At 39.8% G+C, this 18036-nt stretch overlaps 1 protein-coding gene across 2 annotated transcripts in view; it reads right to left on the bottom strand.

The window, feature by feature from the left end:
- Positions 1 to 18036, bottom strand: part of atp11b (ATPase phospholipid transporting 11B) — a 151702-nt gene that overhangs the window by 105381 nt on the left and 28285 nt on the right. For both annotated transcript variants that reach the window (XM_059944854.1, XM_059944848.1), the window contains exons 7-11: positions 11857 to 11960; positions 11681 to 11728; positions 9735 to 9799; positions 7018 to 7099; positions 3396 to 3531 (exon numbers count right to left, since the gene is read on the bottom strand). In XM_059944854.1, the coding sequence (XP_059800837.1) occupies positions 3396 to 3531; positions 7018 to 7099; positions 9735 to 9799; positions 11681 to 11728; positions 11857 to 11960 (435 nt within the window). The remainder of the gene's footprint in view (positions 1 to 3395; positions 3532 to 7017; positions 7100 to 9734; positions 9800 to 11680; positions 11729 to 11856; positions 11961 to 18036) is intronic.

The following is an 18036-nucleotide window of genomic DNA, read 5'->3' as shown; positions in this document are numbered from 1 at the left end:
TGGTACACTTCGGAAGGACAAACTCCAAGGCAGAGTACAAAGTAAATGGCAGAATATTTGGCAGTGTGGGGGAGCAGAGGGATCTGGGGGTACATGTCCACAGATCCCTGAAAGTTGCCTCACAGGTAGATAGCGTAGCAAAAAAGCTTATAGCTTTCATAAGTCGAGGGATAGAGTTTAAGACTGTTGAGGTAATGATGCAGTTCTACAAAACTCTGGTTAGGCCACACTTGGAGTACAGTGTCCAGTTCTGGTAGCCTCAGTATAGGAAGGATGTGGAAGCATTGGAAAGGATACAGAGGAGATTTACCAGGATGCTGTCTGGTTTAGAGGGTATGCATTATGATCAGAGATTAAGGGAGCTAGGGCTTTACTCTTTGGAGTGGATGATGATGAGAGGAGACATGATAGAGGTATGCAAGATATTAAGAGAAATAGGTAGAGTGGACAGCCAGCGCCTCTTCCTCTCAATACAAGAGGACATGGCTTTAAGGAAAGGGGTGGGAAGTTCAAGGGGGATATTAGAGTAATGTTTTTTACTCAGAGAGTGGTTGGTGCGTGGAATGCACTGCCTGAGTCTGTGGTGGAGGCAGATACACAAGTGAAATTTAAAAGACTAGTGGACAGGTATATGGAGGAATTTAAGGTGGGGGGTTATATGGGAGGCAGGGTTTAAGGGTCGGCACAACATTGTGGGCCGAAGGGCCTGTACTATACTATTCTATGTTCTATGTTTAAAACTGCAGTGATTGATATGAGTTAAAGTGCCACAGGGTCAACATCAAAAAAAGGTTATGAATACAGGACTGAAGGTGTTATATTTGAAAGTATGCAGTATATGGAATAAGGTATATCATCTTGCAGTGCAGTTAGAGATTGGCAGGTATGATGCTGTGGGCATTGCTGAGTTGTGGCTTAAAGAAGATCATAGATTGGATATTCCTTGTGTCGATAGGTTAGGGAGATTGGCAGCAGGGGTGGGGTGGCTGTGTTGCTAAAAACGAAATCAAATATTTTGAAAAAAAGTGACATAGGATTGGAAGATGTAGAATCCTTGTGGGTAGAGTTAAGAAACAAGGGCAAAAAGACCCTGATGGGAATTGCAGGCCTCCAAACAGTAGCCAGGATGTGGGCTACCAATTACAATGGGAGATAGAAAAAGCACGTTAAAAGGGCAATGTTGCCATAGTCATGGGGGACTTCAATATGCAGGTAAATTGAGAAAAAAAAATCAGGTTGGTGCTGGATCCCAGGAGAGGGAATTTGTAGAACACCTACAAGACGGCTTTTTAGAGCAGCTTACGGTTGAGCACACTATGGGAATGGCAATGCTGGATTGGTTGTTATGCAATGACCCAGATTTGATTAGGGAATTTAAGGTAAAGGGACCTTTAGGAGGCAGTGATCTTAATATTATAGAATTCACCCTGGAGAGGTAGTAATGGGGGACAAAGAAATGGCGGATTTTGCATCAGTCTTCACTGTGGAAAATACCAGCAGAATGCTGAAAATGTGGGGTCAGGCCAGAAGTGAGTGCCATTGCTATGACTAAGGAGAAGGTGCCTGGGAAGTTGAGAAGTCTGAAGGTAGAGAAGTCACCTGGACCAGATAGGCTACACCCCAGGTTCTGAAAGAGGTAGCTGAAGAGATTGTGGACGCATCAATAATGACTGTTCATGAATCACTAGATTCGGGAATGATTTTGGAGTACCAGAAAATTGCAAGAGCCATTCCACTCTTAAAGACAGAGGGAGGCAGGAGAAAGGAAATTATAGACCATTTAGCCTATCTTCAATGGTTGGAAAGATGTTGGAGTCTATTATTAAGGATGAGGTCTGGGGCACTTGGAAGCATGAGACTAAATAAGCCAAATTCAGCATAGTTTCCTTGTGGGGAAGTTTTGCCTGACAAATCTGTTGCAATTCTTTGAGGAAATAACAGGCAGGATAGACAATGCAGAGTCGGTGGATGTTGCTTATTTGGATTTTCAGAAAGCCTTTGACAAGGTGCCGTATGAGGCTGCTTAACAAGAGCCAATGGTATTAAAGGAGAGATACTAACATGGATAGAAGATTGGCTGATTGGCAGGAGGCAAAGAGTGGAAATAAAGTGGGCATTTTTTGGTTGGCTGCCAGTGGTTAGTGGTGTTCTGCAGGTGTTGGCATTGGGACTGCTTCTTTACACATTAATGTCAGTGATTTAGATGAATGACTTAATGGCTTTGTGGTTAAGTTAGTGGAGGACACGAAGGTAGATGGAGGGGCAGGTAGTATCAGGGAAGCAGGATGTCTGCAGAAGGGCTTAGACAAATTAGGAGAATGGGCAAAGAAACAGTAGATGGAATACAGTGTTGGGAGGTGTACAGTCAAGCACTTTGGTAGAAACAATAAAAATGTAGACTATTTTCTGAATGGAGAGAAAATTCAAAACTCCAAGGTAAAAAGGGACTTGGGATTCTTTGTGCAGTATTCCCTAAAGGTTAACTTACAGGTTGAGTTGGTGGTAAGGAAGGCAAATTAAATGTTATCATTGATTTTGAGGGGACTAGAATACAAAAGCAAGGGTGTAATGCTGAGGATTTATAAGGCATTAGTCAGACCACATTTGGAGTATCGTGAACAGTTTTGGGCCCCTTGTCTAAGAAAAGAAGTGCTGGCAATGGAGTGGGGTCCAGACGAGGTTCACGAGAATGATTCCAGGAATGAAAGAGTTAACATAAGAAGAGCCTTTGATGGCTCTGGACACACTGAAGTTTATTAGAATGGGGGAGGGGGGAATCTCATTGAAACCCATCAAATATTGAAATATCTACATCAAATACAGAGTGGATGTGGCGCATATGTTTCTTATAGTGGGGGAGTCTAGGACCACACAGCACATCGTCAGAATACAGCAGGAGTTCCCAACCTTTTATATGACATGTCCACCTACCAATAACAGAATGGTCCACGGATCACAGGTTAGGAAACCCTGGAGTAGAATGACTGTAGATGACAAACAACAGGGGGTCCCATCATGGGCCGTTGCAACACAGCACTGTTCACAGGCTTCCAATCTGAAAAGCAAACTTCCACCTACCACCTTTTGACTCCTACTATGAGACAAAAGCTCAAATATTTTGGCCACATCATGAGAAGACAGGATTCCTTGGAGAAGACTCTCATGTTAGGTAAAACAGAAAGTAAAAGAAAGAGGGGACGATAGAGGTTATAATGGATAGATAATATTACTCAGACAATGTGTATGACCTTGGGGGATCTTAGGGAGGCAGTTTCCAACAAGAAGGCTTGGTGTGCAGGAGTCCATGAGGTCACGAAGAGTAGGACTCAACTAAACAACTGAATAACAACTCCAAGCACAAAATAAGGTGAAGTTAAAAACCTATTCATACTCACTTTGCTGCTGTTTTTTTCCTGTGAAGTTCTTTCATTATATGGAGATTCATACAACCAACTATATTTCAAGATAGTACTGAAAACCGCTTCAAACACAAGAATTCCCAGGAAGACTATAAGAAAGGTGTTCATGGACCTATAGTCGGAAAGAAATGTACAAGTATCTTAAAGTTTTTCTTACCTGGCAACATTTATATCAACTCAATTTCATAGATTTTCAAATTTTATATTGGCAAGAACTGTTTAAGAATTTTATATAGATTGCAGTCAGCTTAAGAAATAGATCCTACTTTATTCTATTGATCATGGTTGATTTTCTACATAGGGCATAGAGTGGAAAACTGGAAACAATGATGATGACTTTCAGGCATATTCTTTTGTCCCACTGAGTCAACATTTTTAATTACAATCTTCTGCGCACATAAACAATAGACAGTAGGTGCAGGAGTAGGCCATTCGGCCCTTCTAGCCAGCACCGCCATTCACTGTGATCATGGCCGATCATACACAATCAGTACCCCGTTCCTGCCCTCTCCCCATATCCCTTGACCCCGCTATCTATAAGAGCTCTATCTAACTCTCTCTTGAATGCATCCAGAGAGTTGGCCTCCACTGCCTTCTGGGACAGAGCATTCCACATATCCACCACTCTGGGTGAAAAAGTTTTTCCGCATCTCTGTTCTAAATGGCCTACCCCTTATTCTTAAACTGTGGCCTCTAGTTCTGGACTCACCCATCAGCGGGAACATGCTTCCTGCCTCCAGCATGTCCAATCCCTTAATAATCTTATATGTTTCAATCAGATCCCCTCTCATCCTTCTAAATTCCAGTGTATACAAACCCAGTCGCTCCAATCTTTCAACATATGATAGTCTCGCCAATCTGGGAATTAACCTTGTGAACCTACGCTGCACTCCCTCAATAGCAAGAAAGTTCTTCCTCAAATTTGGAGACCAAAACTGCACACAATACTCCAGGTGGGGTTTCACCAGGGCCCTGTACAGCTGCAGAAGGACCTCTTTACTCCTATACTCAATTCCTCTTGTTATAAAACCCAGCATGCCATTAGCTTTCTTCACTGCCTGCTGTACCTGCATGCTTGCTTTCAATGACTGATGTACAAGAACACCTAGATCTCATTGTACTTCCCCTTTTCCTAACTTGACTCCATTTAGATAGTAATCTGCCTTCCTGTTCTTGCCACCAAAGTGGATAACCTCACATTTATCCACATTAAACTGCATCTGCCATACAGTCGCCCACTCACTTAGACTGTCCGAGTCACTCTGCATTCCCATAACATCCTCCTGACATTTTACACTGCCACCCAGCTTTGTGTCATTGGCAAATTTGCTAATGTTACTTTTAATCCCTTCATCTAAATCATTAATGTATATTGTAAACAGCTGCGGTCACAGCACCGAACCTTGCGGTATCCCACTGGTCACAGCCTGCCATTACGAAAGGGACCTGTTAATCACTACTCTTTGTTTCCTGTCAGCCAGCCAATTTTCAATCCATGTCAGTACTCTGCCCGCAATACCATGTGCCCTAATTTTGCCCACTAATCTCCTATGTGGGACTTTATCAAAGGCTTTCTGAAAGTCCAAGTACACTACATTCACTGGCTCTCCCTTGTCCATTTTCATAGTTACATCCTCAAAAAACTACATAATAGTTCCTTTTGTAAATCCATGCTGACTTGGACTGATCCTTCTACTGCTATCCAAATGTGTCGTAATTTCCTCTTTTATAATTGACTCCAGCATCTTTCCCACCACTGACGTCAAGTGAAAACACCTAGTCAAAATTTTCAATTCATTTACAAAATAGGTAAAGGATGCACAACGTCCTCCAAAAAAAAGTTAGGAAGATTGAAATATGAAGATTCTCAATGCAACCTACTAATAAGCACATAACTAGGTAGGTGAAACAAATTTATGGCTGGTGAAGTGGTTCTGGAGGAGACATTAAATTTAAGAATTGGAGACTCCTGAACAAAGTACACTCAATAAGACTGGAATAAGTATCTTCACTCCAAGGTTAACTTGTACTTTTGGGGAGGGGAGAAATGCAATTTTGGCTTAACCCCCTTCCCCCATTGATAGAGCCTGGTTTGCTATTAGCAACCATAATAGTTGTAAAATGTATTTCTAACTGTACATTAATTCATTTGGTCTTTCTCTGGGGATAACTTTTATCAACTTCTCCCCAAGATTCTCTGCTATTGATATCCTAACTCATTTTCTCTCTTTCCCAGTTCTGCCAAAGAGTCTCAGACCACTAACAGCTTCTCCTCCATAGATGCAGCCCGACTTGCTGGCCTACTTCTATTTCTTAAGTTCATTGATTGCACACATTCCTAAACTGTGCAACCAGGTCCTTGGATGCTCAATATTTCCATTTCCTCATTTTACCGCACTCTCCACTGCTTCCCTGCACCCATCAAAACTTTCTGCCCAAAAAAAATATTCTTCCCAAGTAAATTTTTTTTCTCATTAGTAGGGTTACTAATGAAAATCTGAGAAGCTTAAATCTACAATTTTACATAATATGATTAAAAAAGTGTTTTTGTTCCTGATTTGTTGCCCCAAGCATTGCACATTAATGGAAATAAACCCAGAGCAGAAATACTGTAACTGAAAGCTAGAATATGCAATTTAAGTTTGTGTTGTATTTTTTGAGAAGAGAAAATTAAATGTCTCCAACTGAAAGCTTTCAACTTAAAAACCAAAGTTCACACTTTAGAAATAACATTCAGTTTACATGAAATATAATTGCCACTGTATTTTTATACATTTTGTTTTCCATTTTCAGAAAAGAAGTGTCTGGAGGTTTAAACTGTTACAGCACAGCAGGATAAATGGCAAATATTTGGTATTAGGCATGGGGGCTGGTGTCCATGGAAAACAGAGGACAATGGTGCACAGATAGTCACATCCTCGAATATCTCTAAAGCTCTTAAGAAATTAGTGACTTTCAATTTCAGACTCAAGTTTAGCATCTAGTTTAAAAGAGAGCTTGACTGCCACTTAAATTTGCAGAAATCTACAGGCTGATTATTCTTTACAGAGCAATTTTTGCACAGGACAGCAGAAATAGTTAAAGAAACTACTCAACTAGAATAAAACTTTACGAAGAATCTTTAAAATTACAACCCTCAAATGAATTGGTACCAGTAGAAGTCAGACCACACTTATTTTTACTCAGGCAAGAAAATAATGAATAACTATTGCACAATGAAGATTTCCAGTGTTAAACTGTGATACTTCACTAAATAATAACAAAGCATTGAAATGCTTTATGTTAAAAGTACTGTATGAGAAGAAGTTGGTGGAGATTAGAACGCAACAAGTTCCTAGATAGGCTGAACTGGAATACTAAACAACAAACTAAATACAAAAAGCAAGAAAACTGAAATAAAAACATGTGCATTGACGTTTCAAGGTCATCGACTTTCTTTCTCTGCAAATGCTGTAAGAGTTACTAGACATTTCCAGCATTTTATAATGACAAACTAAACTTACTGAGTGGCATCTTCACTCAATTCCATAATCCTGATTTGGTCATTTAAAAGAAAAATGCTCACCCTTGTTCTTAAAGATCATGAAAATGAACTTACTTTTCCACAGAGGAACGTTTTTGTGATTTACTCTTGTAATTCAACGCTATTTTAGCATCCATTCCTGTGTAAACAGCCACACCTGAAAATCAGACGCAGAGTTAACTGATGCAAAACTAGGAGGATTTATGAATGTATAGGTGCTGTCATTAATTCTCTGAAGGTGTATTTCCATGTTAATTATAGCAATGATACACCATATTCACCTAACTCAAAGTTTCCAAAGTAAGGTGAGAGTCAAAACATTAACATATAAAATTAATATCCTGGTCAATTAGCCAATATAATATCTTTCTACCACAGAAAATCCCAGTAAATATTGTGATTTGTAAATACCTGTCTATTTTGCTTGCTATTTGATATTTGCAATTTACACTAATTTAAAATGAAAATTCAGTCTGGGCACTCTCATTGAATGTGTTCTGTTTACATGGGGTTCTAAATTAAGAAAATTCATTTTTTAATTAAGAGGTCAACAACAGCCAATTTTCTTCACTTGGATTTCACAAATGGCCCTTACAATAAATAAAGCAAAATATGAAGGAGGATTTAGAATTCTTATTTCAGGAGGCAGGCATGATGTTCACAATTGTAGGTAGGCACATTTATCCTACCAAAGACTAAAAATATTTTCTGTGAATTTCAAATTCTCCTCTGGCCATAACATTCTTGTTTTTATTTTTGAAGACGTGTTTCACATAATTCAAAACTTATTGCAAGCATTTCTTACTTTTCTTTGCATTCTAACTTCATGGTTCCTTGATGTTCAAAGGAATGTAGGTATTCATGTACAGAAGTCATTGAAGAGAACATGAAGCTACCATGAAATTTGGAAGACAAGTGATACGTTTATTTTCAATTCATTAGAACTTATATAAAGGGGTAGAATGTTCTGCTGCTGTTGTACAAGGTCTTAAGGAGTCCATGCCTGAAATATTGTGTACAATTTTGGCAATTTTGGTAGAGAAAGTTCAAAGATTCACCCAGCTAGTTCTGAGGATGGAGGATCGTAAGAGGGGAAAATCATGTCGACTTGGCCTCTGTTCTCTAGAGTTCAGAAGAATGAAAGTGATCCTCAATGCAGAATATAAAAAATTCTTGGGAGAGCTCAACAAGGTGGATACGATGGGTATTTCCCTGACTCCTAGACCTAGGAGACATGGTTTCAAGGGATATGCATTTAGGAACTAAATCAAAATAATCTTATTTACTCGGTTGGAGAATCTTTGGAATTCTGTGCCCTGAAGTATTATGAAAACTTCGTCACTGCAATCAAAACAGAGACCATTAAAGGAATATATTCTCTCCATTTCTTGGTGTAATTATAACTTTCTAGTCATGGTCTTTTATCCAAGTTTATTACTAATAAGAAATTCAGATTTTTTTCTGAACATGTAGCATATATTTTTGCAGTACATCACTAATTGATGTGGTTAACTGTCTAAAACTTGCCTTACTTTGGAATGATTGCATAGAAGATAACCAATGTACTTTATATACAAATTCAATGCATTTTATATCAGCACACTTGATTCTGTAATACCATGACAACCTTATCCTGAAATTTGCACTGCTTCTTTAGATCTTCTAATTCATCATCTAAAATGCTTCTTTGTGAATGACTTCATGAACTTCAAATGGTATTATTTGTTAAATCAAAGTGACTTTTGCCAGAAATGATCAAAGGATAAAACTTCTACCAATTTATTTATGTATAGTTATTGTTTGAAGTGGTTTCCTTAGGGTTATAGCCAGGGGTGGTAAAGGGGACAAGCTCCCACTACCTATTAAATATTCCCAATGTGCCTCAAATAGACTCTGACAACCGAGTCCGGCTCCTGGTCTTCACACGTGTGGCTTAGCTACAAAGCTCAGCAGAACCATTTCTATTGACAGAAGAAGGGGCAAAGGCAGGTTACTGGCACCTTAAAACAAGATGTTTTGGGCAGATGGGGCTTGTCAGCCGTGGCTGGCAGCTCATCTAGGAGAAGGAAAACGCTGATCTCAAACCTCTACTGCCTCACAGCTACACCCACTCTTGGGGAAAGTTTTGGGAGTAAACCCCGAGGGAAAAATCCAGAGCTGGAGTCCTTTAGGCAGTCCTACATTGAGTTCAATGCTGACTGGTAACTCCAATGCTGCTGCCACCAAATTGTATTGGTCTCTGCCGTTCCTTTGGACTCACGCGATGCATAGACAGGGGGAGCTTGCTCTCTATATTGTACTACCCAGGCTCTAGACAACTAGAACGCAACATCCATGGACAACTCTGTCCAATGGAGGCATCAATATATGTTTGAAATGTATAGTCATACAGTAACAGAACAAAATCTTCTTGGGATACATAGAAAAAAAGGACAAGTATTGATAAATTTGTGAGTATATAGACAAGTGGCAGAATGCAGCATATTTTATGAAAGAGAAATATAGCTTTGGAACCTCATCTATGAATTACAGCCATAATTATATCCAAAACAGATATAAACAGTTCATAGCCAACCAATGAGATTAAAATAAGTCTAACCTCTTGAAAACATGTAAAGGCTATGCTTGTTGGCCAGTCTGCTGATAATTGGAACTATTGCACAACTATTAATAAATATTTTCATGATAGTTTCCAAACAAATTTGTACTGCAATTTCCTAAGTTGTTAATACAGATTCTGGTCAAAATTTAACTTGATTAAAACACAAATAGAAAAAATTATATATAGGTACCAAAGACTTGGCTGGTATTTTTCAAACTTGCTCCTTTAAGTAGAAGGTTTTCTGGTCCCAGAGGCCTGAGGAAACAGAGGTTATGCTTTAGCAATGCTCCAGACCAACTGTAAAAGTTTGCCTCAAGATTACACATTGAAAAACAGAACAGTACAGCACAAGAACAGGTCTTGTGGCACACAATAATAATAATTAAAAAGCTAAGCAACACACATAAAACGCACCTATGGAAAAGAGTACAGTCGTGTTACAGGCCAAGACTCTTCAGCAAGACTGGAAAAAGAGATGAGTAGAGTTAAAAGGTGGGGGGGGGCGGTGAGGGAGGGAGAAACACCTTGAATGATTGTTTAGGGCCCTGAATGGTAGTCAGGGAGGAGGTGTAGGGGCAGGTGTAGCACTTGCTCTACTTGCAAGGATAAGTGCCAGGAGGGAGATCAGTGGGAAGGGATGTGAGGACAAGGAAGCCATGTAGGGAGCAATCCCTGCAGAAGGCAGTAAGTAGAGTGGGAGAGAAAGATCTGGTTGGTGGTGGGATCCAGTTGGAGGTGGAGAATGTTGTGGACAAGTGTTAGACGTGCAGGCCAGTGGGGTGGTAGTTGAGGACAACAGGAACCCTATCCCTGGTAGAGTGGTGGGATGATGAAGTGAGACAGACGTATATGAAATGGAAGAGATGCAATTGAGGGCATCATTGATGGTAGAGGAAGAGAAGCCCCTTTCTTTTAAGGAAGGCACCTCCTTTGTTCTGGAATGAAAAGTCTCATGCTGAGAGCAGATGTCGTGGAGATGGAGGAATTGAAAGAAGGAAATGGCATTTTTACAAATAACAGGGTATAGTCCCAGTAACTGTGAGAGTCCGTGGGTTTATAACAGACATCAGTAGATAAGCTGTCTCCAGAGACAGAGAGATCAAGAAAGGGGAGGGAGGTGTCTGAAATGGATCAGGTAAATTTGAAGGCAGGGTGGAAGTTGGAGGCAAAGTGTATGAAGTTGATGAGTTCAATGTGGGTGCAGGAAGCAGTGGTTGATATAGTGTAGGAAAAGTGGGGGATGGGCGCCACTATAGGTTTGGAACATAGACTGTTCCACGTAGCTGACAAAAAGGCAGGCCTTAGCTAGGACCAATGCAAGTGCCCAGGGTCATACCTTTTGTTTGAAGGAAGTGGGAGGAGCCAAAGGAAAAATTATTAAGAGTGAGGACAAGTTTTGCTAGACAGAGGAGAGTGGTGGTGGAGGGGAACTGGTTGGGTCTGGTGTCCAGATAGAAACAGAGAGCTTTGAGGCCTTCTTGGTGGGGGATGGAGGTATATAGGGACTGGACATCCATAGCAAAAATGAGATGATTTGTTTGTAATTAAAAAGCTAAACTAAAACCTCTTCTGCCTACACAATATCCATATCCCTCCTTTTTAAAATAAAAACATTAATACAGTATTCTATTTAGGTTCTGAAAACAGCTAAATATGACAACTAATTTCTTTCTTCATAGATGCATAAAGGCAAAACAGTGTAAAATCTCCACAGTTGTACCTGCTCTGTCTGAAATCACTTAAAAGAAATCTTAATTGGTGACTGAAATTTGCTGGATGGCATTATTTCAGTTGCTTAGTAAATAAAGTGTGAATTAAAAACATCCATTAAGTACTTTTCTTTATAGAAATGTGTTTAAATTCATGACTATTTTCTCCTTCAATGTTTTGTTTTCACAGAATATTTCCAAACTAGCTAGTTGGCCTTTGACAATGTAATTAAAAAAAACCCACACATTTTACCCTCTCCAGTAGCAAGAAAACAGCAGTTCCCAACCTAGGGACCCCTCAGTTAATGATAGGGGTACATGGCATAAAAAAGGTTGGGAAATCCTGCTTTAGAGAATTTATAGTCATATTTGGCAAGGAACAGCTTCATTAGTTTCATTGAAAAGTGGATGATACACATTTTCATACCTTACTATGTCACCTTGAGCTCCTTTTACTGAAATCTGACCAACAAATCTGTAAACAGGCAAAAGTTTGTAAATAATACGAGGAAATAATTTTACAATTGAAACTAAAACTTGCTACAGATGTTAACTGATATACACAAATTCCAGAAAGTAATTTACAGAGTGCTTTGATCTCACCTATATAAATCTGGCTCAGGTTGGTGACAGGTTATAACAGCCCTTAGATTGTCCAGTTGAAAAACCGTCTGCAACTTTGCTATTTCTGGAACTGCACGATGGGTCTAAAGAAAGAGAGCAAAAATTTAAAAGAGGTCAACGATATCTAGTTCCCCACAAAATACATAAATTCAACTAAAAAGGGAAGTTTAGTCTCAATTTCCTTACTGGTTATAATGAGGATGTCCATCCATTGTCCCCATCTAAACTTCTTTCACAATTTAGTAAGATAATTTTAATAAGATCACTCTGCCAACTTTAATACATCCATACTGTTACATAGCTATGATCCAATTTTAGCTTCCAATTCAACCCTTAAAGCTGTTTTCAGTTAAGCAAATGCTATTAGTTTACATTCCTTGAAGATTTGTTTGAAGTATACTTTTACTTAAAATAAGATTCGTCATCTTTCCAAATTTCTCCACAGGTTACATTTTAGTGTATAAAATTTAGTGTAACAGCTGTGGAGGTTGGTTTACATCTTTAACGCATAAATAGGCCCTTCAGCTCACTACATTACTGCGTCTGCAACTGAACATCATGCCTATTTATATTGATCTCATGCTGCATTAATTCTACATCCTTCAATGCTCCCTTTGTTCAAGTACTATCCAGCTGCCTCTTAAACACTGTACTGTTCTGCTGCTACAATCACCTCTGCAAACTGATTCCAAATACCAGCTAATTTGTGAAAAATACACTCAGATCCCCTTTAAAGACAGTCCTTTCTGCAGGGTTGAGAAGTCCACAACTAGAGGGCACAGATCAAAGAGGAGAGATACACAGAGTAGCGAGGGCCTTTAATTTGCAGAGGCAGTGATTGAGGCAGATACAATTACAACATACAAGCATTTGGATAAGTAAATGGAGGAGGGACTTGGAGGTTTATGGGCCAAGAGCAGACAACTGGAACTAGCAAAGAAAATGTTGTAGTTGGCAAGAGCCAGTTGGGTCAAAGGGAGCTGTTTCTGTAATTTATTACTCCGTAATTGTAAATCTTTCTTCTTATATTAAACCTCTTGTTCTCTGGTTTTAGGCACCACTACAAATGGAAACATTAGCAATTTACCCTATCCACGACTCTCACTAATTATATACACTTTTATTATGTCACTTCTCAGCCTCCTTGACACCAAGGAAAATAGACCTAGCTTATCCAATATCTCTTGATAAATGAAGTCCTTCAGGCAACATTTTTGAAAACCCTGAGAATCTTTTCTGCACCCTCTCCACCACAATCACACTTTGTAGGTAGTGTGAACTGATTTCAGATACCAGCTACTTTATGAAAAATAGTCTCAGATCCACTGAATCACTAAGTGAGTAATAAAGGAAGGGAAGATGGATTATGAAAATAAACTAGCACAAAATATAAAAATGGATAGTATAAGTTTTTATAATTATTTAAAGCAGAAAAGGCTGGCTAAAGTGAACGTAGGTCCCTTGGTGGACCAGAAGGGGGAACTGATATTGGGTAATCAGGAAATGGCAGAGGCTTTGAATGACTACTTTGTGTCGGTCTTCACGATGGAGGACAAGTCTAACATGCCAAAGAGAGATGTTAGGGATGTATTGGGAGGTGAGGACCATAGCTGTCACTAAAGAGGTAGTGCTGAGCAATCTTGTGGGCCTGAAGATAGTCAAGTCCCCTGGAACTGATGGAATGCATCACAGGGTAGTGAAAGAAATAGCAGAAGTTATAGTAGATGATAATTTACCAAAATTCTCTGGACTCTGGGCAGGCCCCAGCAGGTTGGAAGACACTGAATGTGTGCCACTGTTCAAAAAAGGATGTGCAGGCAAAAGGCAGGTAACTATAGGCCAGTCAGTTCAGTTAGTTTAACATCTATAGTTGCTTGAAGCTATCATTAAAAAGAAATAGTGAGGAATCTGTAAAGAAATGGATCCATCAGGCAGACGTAGCATAGATTCAGCAAAGGCAAGTCCTGTTTGACAAACTCATTGAAGTTCTTTGACGATATGACGAGTGTAGTGGATAAAGGGGAGGGGAACAGATGGATGTTATTTACTTTGATTTCCAAAAGACATTCGATAAGGTGCCGCATTAAAGACTTATCCATAAGATAAGGATGCATAGAGTTGGGGTGACATATCAGCATGGATAGGTAATTGGTTAACAAATAGAAAGCAGAGTGTTGGGATACATGGGTATTACTCTGGTTGGCAATCAGTGGTAAGTGGTGGGCTGCAGGGGTCGGCATTGGGCCCACAACTGTTCATGATATACATTAACAATCTGGAAGAGGGGACCAAGTGTAGTGTATCCAAGTTTGCTGATGATACTACATTTTTCGAGTGGAAAATCAAATTGTGCAGAAGATACCTAGAGTCTGCAGAGAGATATAAATAGGTTAAGTGAGTGTGCAAGAGTCTGACAGATGGTGTACAATGTTGGTAAATGCAAGATCATCCACTTTGGAAGGAAAAATAAAAGAGCAGGTTATTATTTAAATGGTAAAAAATTGCAGCACGCTGCTGTGAAGAGGCACTTGGGGATGGTTGTGCATGAATCACAAAAGGTTGGTTTACAGGTGCAGCAGGCTATCAAGAAGGTAAATGGATGTTGGCCTTCATTGCTAGAGGGATTGAATTTAAGAGCAGGGAGGTTATGCTACAACTGTACAGGGTACTGGCAAAGCTGCACCTGGAGAACTGCATGCATTCTGGTTTCCTTACTTGAAGAAGGATATACTGGCTTTGGAGGCAGTGCAGAGGAGGTTCACCAGGTTGATTCTAGAGACGAGGGGGTTAGACCATGAGGAGAGATTGAGCCGCCTAGGACTGTGCTTGCAAGAATTCAGAAGAATGAGAGGACATCTTATAGAAACATATATAATTACAAAAGGGATAGACAAGATAGAGGCAGGCAAGTTGTTTCTACTGGTAGGTGAGAATAGAACTAGGGCACATAGCCTCATGATTCAGGGAGTAGGGTTAGGAATGAGATGAGGAGGAATGGCTTTTTCCAGAGTGGTGAATCTGTGGAATTCTCTGCCCAATGAAGCAGAAGCTACCTCACTAAATTTATTGAAGACAAGGTTGGATATATTCTGCACAGTAGGGGAATTAAGGGTTATGGGGAAAAGGCAGGTAGGTGGAGATGAGTCCATGGTCAGATTAGCTATGATCTTATTGAAGCAAGCTCGATGGGCCATATGGCCTACTCATGCTCCTATTTCTTATGTTCTATTTGGCTGCCTAATGTCATAACATTGTGTATGCAAGGTCTCAGCCAATGAAGGCAAATATTCATATGCCTCCTTCGCTACAGTCTACCCACATTACCACTTTCAAGGAACTTGTGTAATTGTACCCTAGTATCTTCCCAGGTCATAAAGAATCCTTAGTGAGTGAGGAAGATTCTTCTTGTTGTTAAGGTAGAATTTAGCTGCATAAATAGTACATTGAGGTCAGAATCAAAATCAGATTTATTAACATCGGCATGTGACATGATATTTGTGAACTTAGCAGCAGCAGTTCAATGCAATACATAACCTAGCAAAGAGAAAAAATAATAAATAAACAAGTAAAACAATTACGTATATTGAATAGATTTTTAAAACGTGCAAAATCAGAAATACTGTATATTAAAATAAAGTGAGGTAGTGTCCAAAGCTTCAATGTCCATTTAGGAATTAGATGGCAGAGGGGAAGAAGCTGTTCCTGAATCGCTGAGGATGCCTTCAGGCTTCTGTATCTCCTACCTGATGGTAACAGAGAGAAAAGGGCATGCCCTGGGTGCTGGAGATCCTTAATAATGGACCCTTCCTTTCTGAGACACAACTCCCTAAAGATGTCCTGAGTACTTTGTAGGCTAGTAGCCAAGATGGACCTGACTAGATTTACAATCTTCTGCAGCTTCTTTTGGTCCTGTGCAGTAGCCCCTCCATACCAGACAGTGATGCAGCCTGTCACAATGCTCTCCATGGTACAACTATAGAAGTTTTTGAGTGTATTTGCTGACATGCCAAATCTCTTCAAACTCCTAATAAAAGTACAGCCACTATCTTGCCTTCTTTCTAACTACATCGATATGTTGGGACCAGGTTAGAACCTCAGAGATCTCGACACCCAGGAACTTGAAGATGCTCACTCTTTCCACTTCTGATCCCTCTATGAGGATTGGTATGCGTTCCTTCATCTTACCCTTCCTGAAGTTCACAATCACCTCCTTTGTCTTACTGACGTTGAGTGCCAGGTTGTTGCTGCAGCACCATTTCACGAGTTATCATATCTCACTCCTGTACACCCTTTCATCACCACCTGATGTTATACCAACAATGGTTATATTGTCAGCAAATTTATAGATGGTATTTGCACTATGCCTAGCCACACAGACATGAGAGTAGAGCAGTGGGCTAAGAATACACCCCTGAGTTGCGCCAGTGTTGATCTTCGGCGAGGAGAATATGTTATCACCAATCCGCACAGACTGTGGTCTTCCAGTTAGAAAGTCGAGGATCCAATTGCAGAGGGAGGCCCAGGTTCTGTAACTTCTCAATCAGGATTGTGGGAATGATGGTATTAAATGCTGAGCTATAGTCGATGAACAGCATCCTGACGTAGGTGTCCGGGTGGTCTAAAGCCATGTGGAGAGCCATTGAGATTGTGTCTGCCGTTGACTTATTGTGGCAATAGGGAAATCTGCAGTGGGTCCAGGTCCTTGCTAAGGCAGGGATTCAGTATAGTCATAACCAACCTCTCAAAGCATTTTATCACTGTCAATGTGAGTGCTACTGGGCAATAGTCATTAACGCAGCACACTTTATTCATCTTAGGCACTGGTATAATTGTTGCCTTTTTGAAGCAAGTGGGAACTTCTGCCCATAGCAGTGAGAGATTGAAAATGTCCTTGAAAATTCCTGCTAGTTGGTTGGCACAAGTTTTCAGAGCCATTACCAGGTACTCCATTGGGACCTTCTGCCTTGCAAGGTCCCTGCCTTAAAGAGTCTAACATCTGCCTCTGAGATGGAGATCACAGGGTCATCAGGTGCAGCAGGGATCTTCACAGTTGTAGTTGTGTTCTCCCTTCCAAAGCATGCAAAAAAGGCGTTGAGTTCATCTGGTAGTGAAGCATCACTGCCATTCATACTATTGGATTTTGCTTTGTAGGATGTAATGTCTTGCAGACCCTGCCAGGGTTGCCATTCAGTTCAGAGCAGCAGTTCAGTTTAACATTGTGTCAAATCAGTGCTGCAGGGACCAATGTAAACTAACACATACTCAGCAGTCTTCTGGCATGTGTGATACAGCAGCTAGTTCAAAGTAAATTATTGAAGTATGTATATGTTACTTTATACTACCTTTAAGATTTGTTTTCTTGTAGACATTTATAGGGTAAAAAAGAAATACTAAAGAACTTACTAAAAAACTATGAAGTTAAATGGGTGTGTTCAACAAGTTGGAAAATGTAAGAGGACAGAAAGTGTAGGGAAGGTTGCTGAAGTCTCCAGAATAAAGAGTAAAACTAAATGCCTATAAAGGGATAAGAATTTAACTTCAAGCAAAACTGAGACAAAACTGTAAAGGAAAGCAGAGAGTTCTGAACTGGTGGGCATTATATTTGAGTACACACAGTATACACAATAAGGGGAAAGATTTTGTAGTAGATAAAAATTGGGAGGTATAATGTTGTGGGCACCATAGAGTCAGGTGGCCTGACCCAAGCCCAAGACTATACACACAGAATTCATGCAAGAAATCATCATTCAATTGCTAAAGTGGTAGTTTTATCCAACTATGTGGTAAAAATAGAACTGCCATGCTGACCTAACTTACAATTGGCCAAATGTACACATTACTTCATGTAACATCGTACAGATGTGAATATACGAAAACACTTTACATATCCATCTCAATGTTGTACAACTTATGCATACTTTGATAATAAGTGTACTTTGAATCCTTTGACTCACCAATTAGATTAAGATTACAATCAAGTAGAGCTAATTCTCCATGCTAACATTTTGGAGCAATAAGAGCAAGTCAGTTCAAAACAGATAAACTAATAAAAAGACTGCTCACAATAAAGCAGAAAACATTGGAAAAACATAGCAGGTCAAGAAACATCCTTGGAGATAGAAAGAGTTAACATTTCAGGTTGATTACTTCTGCAGTAAA

Source organism: Hypanus sabinus, chromosome 2, assembly GCF_030144855.1.
Source record: "Hypanus sabinus isolate sHypSab1 chromosome 2, sHypSab1.hap1, whole genome shotgun sequence".
Lineage (NCBI taxonomy): Eukaryota > Metazoa > Chordata > Chondrichthyes > Myliobatiformes > Dasyatidae > Hypanus > Hypanus sabinus.
The sequence above is the reverse complement of the archived record's forward strand: the minus strand, read 5'-3'. Positions and strand labels throughout refer to the sequence as shown.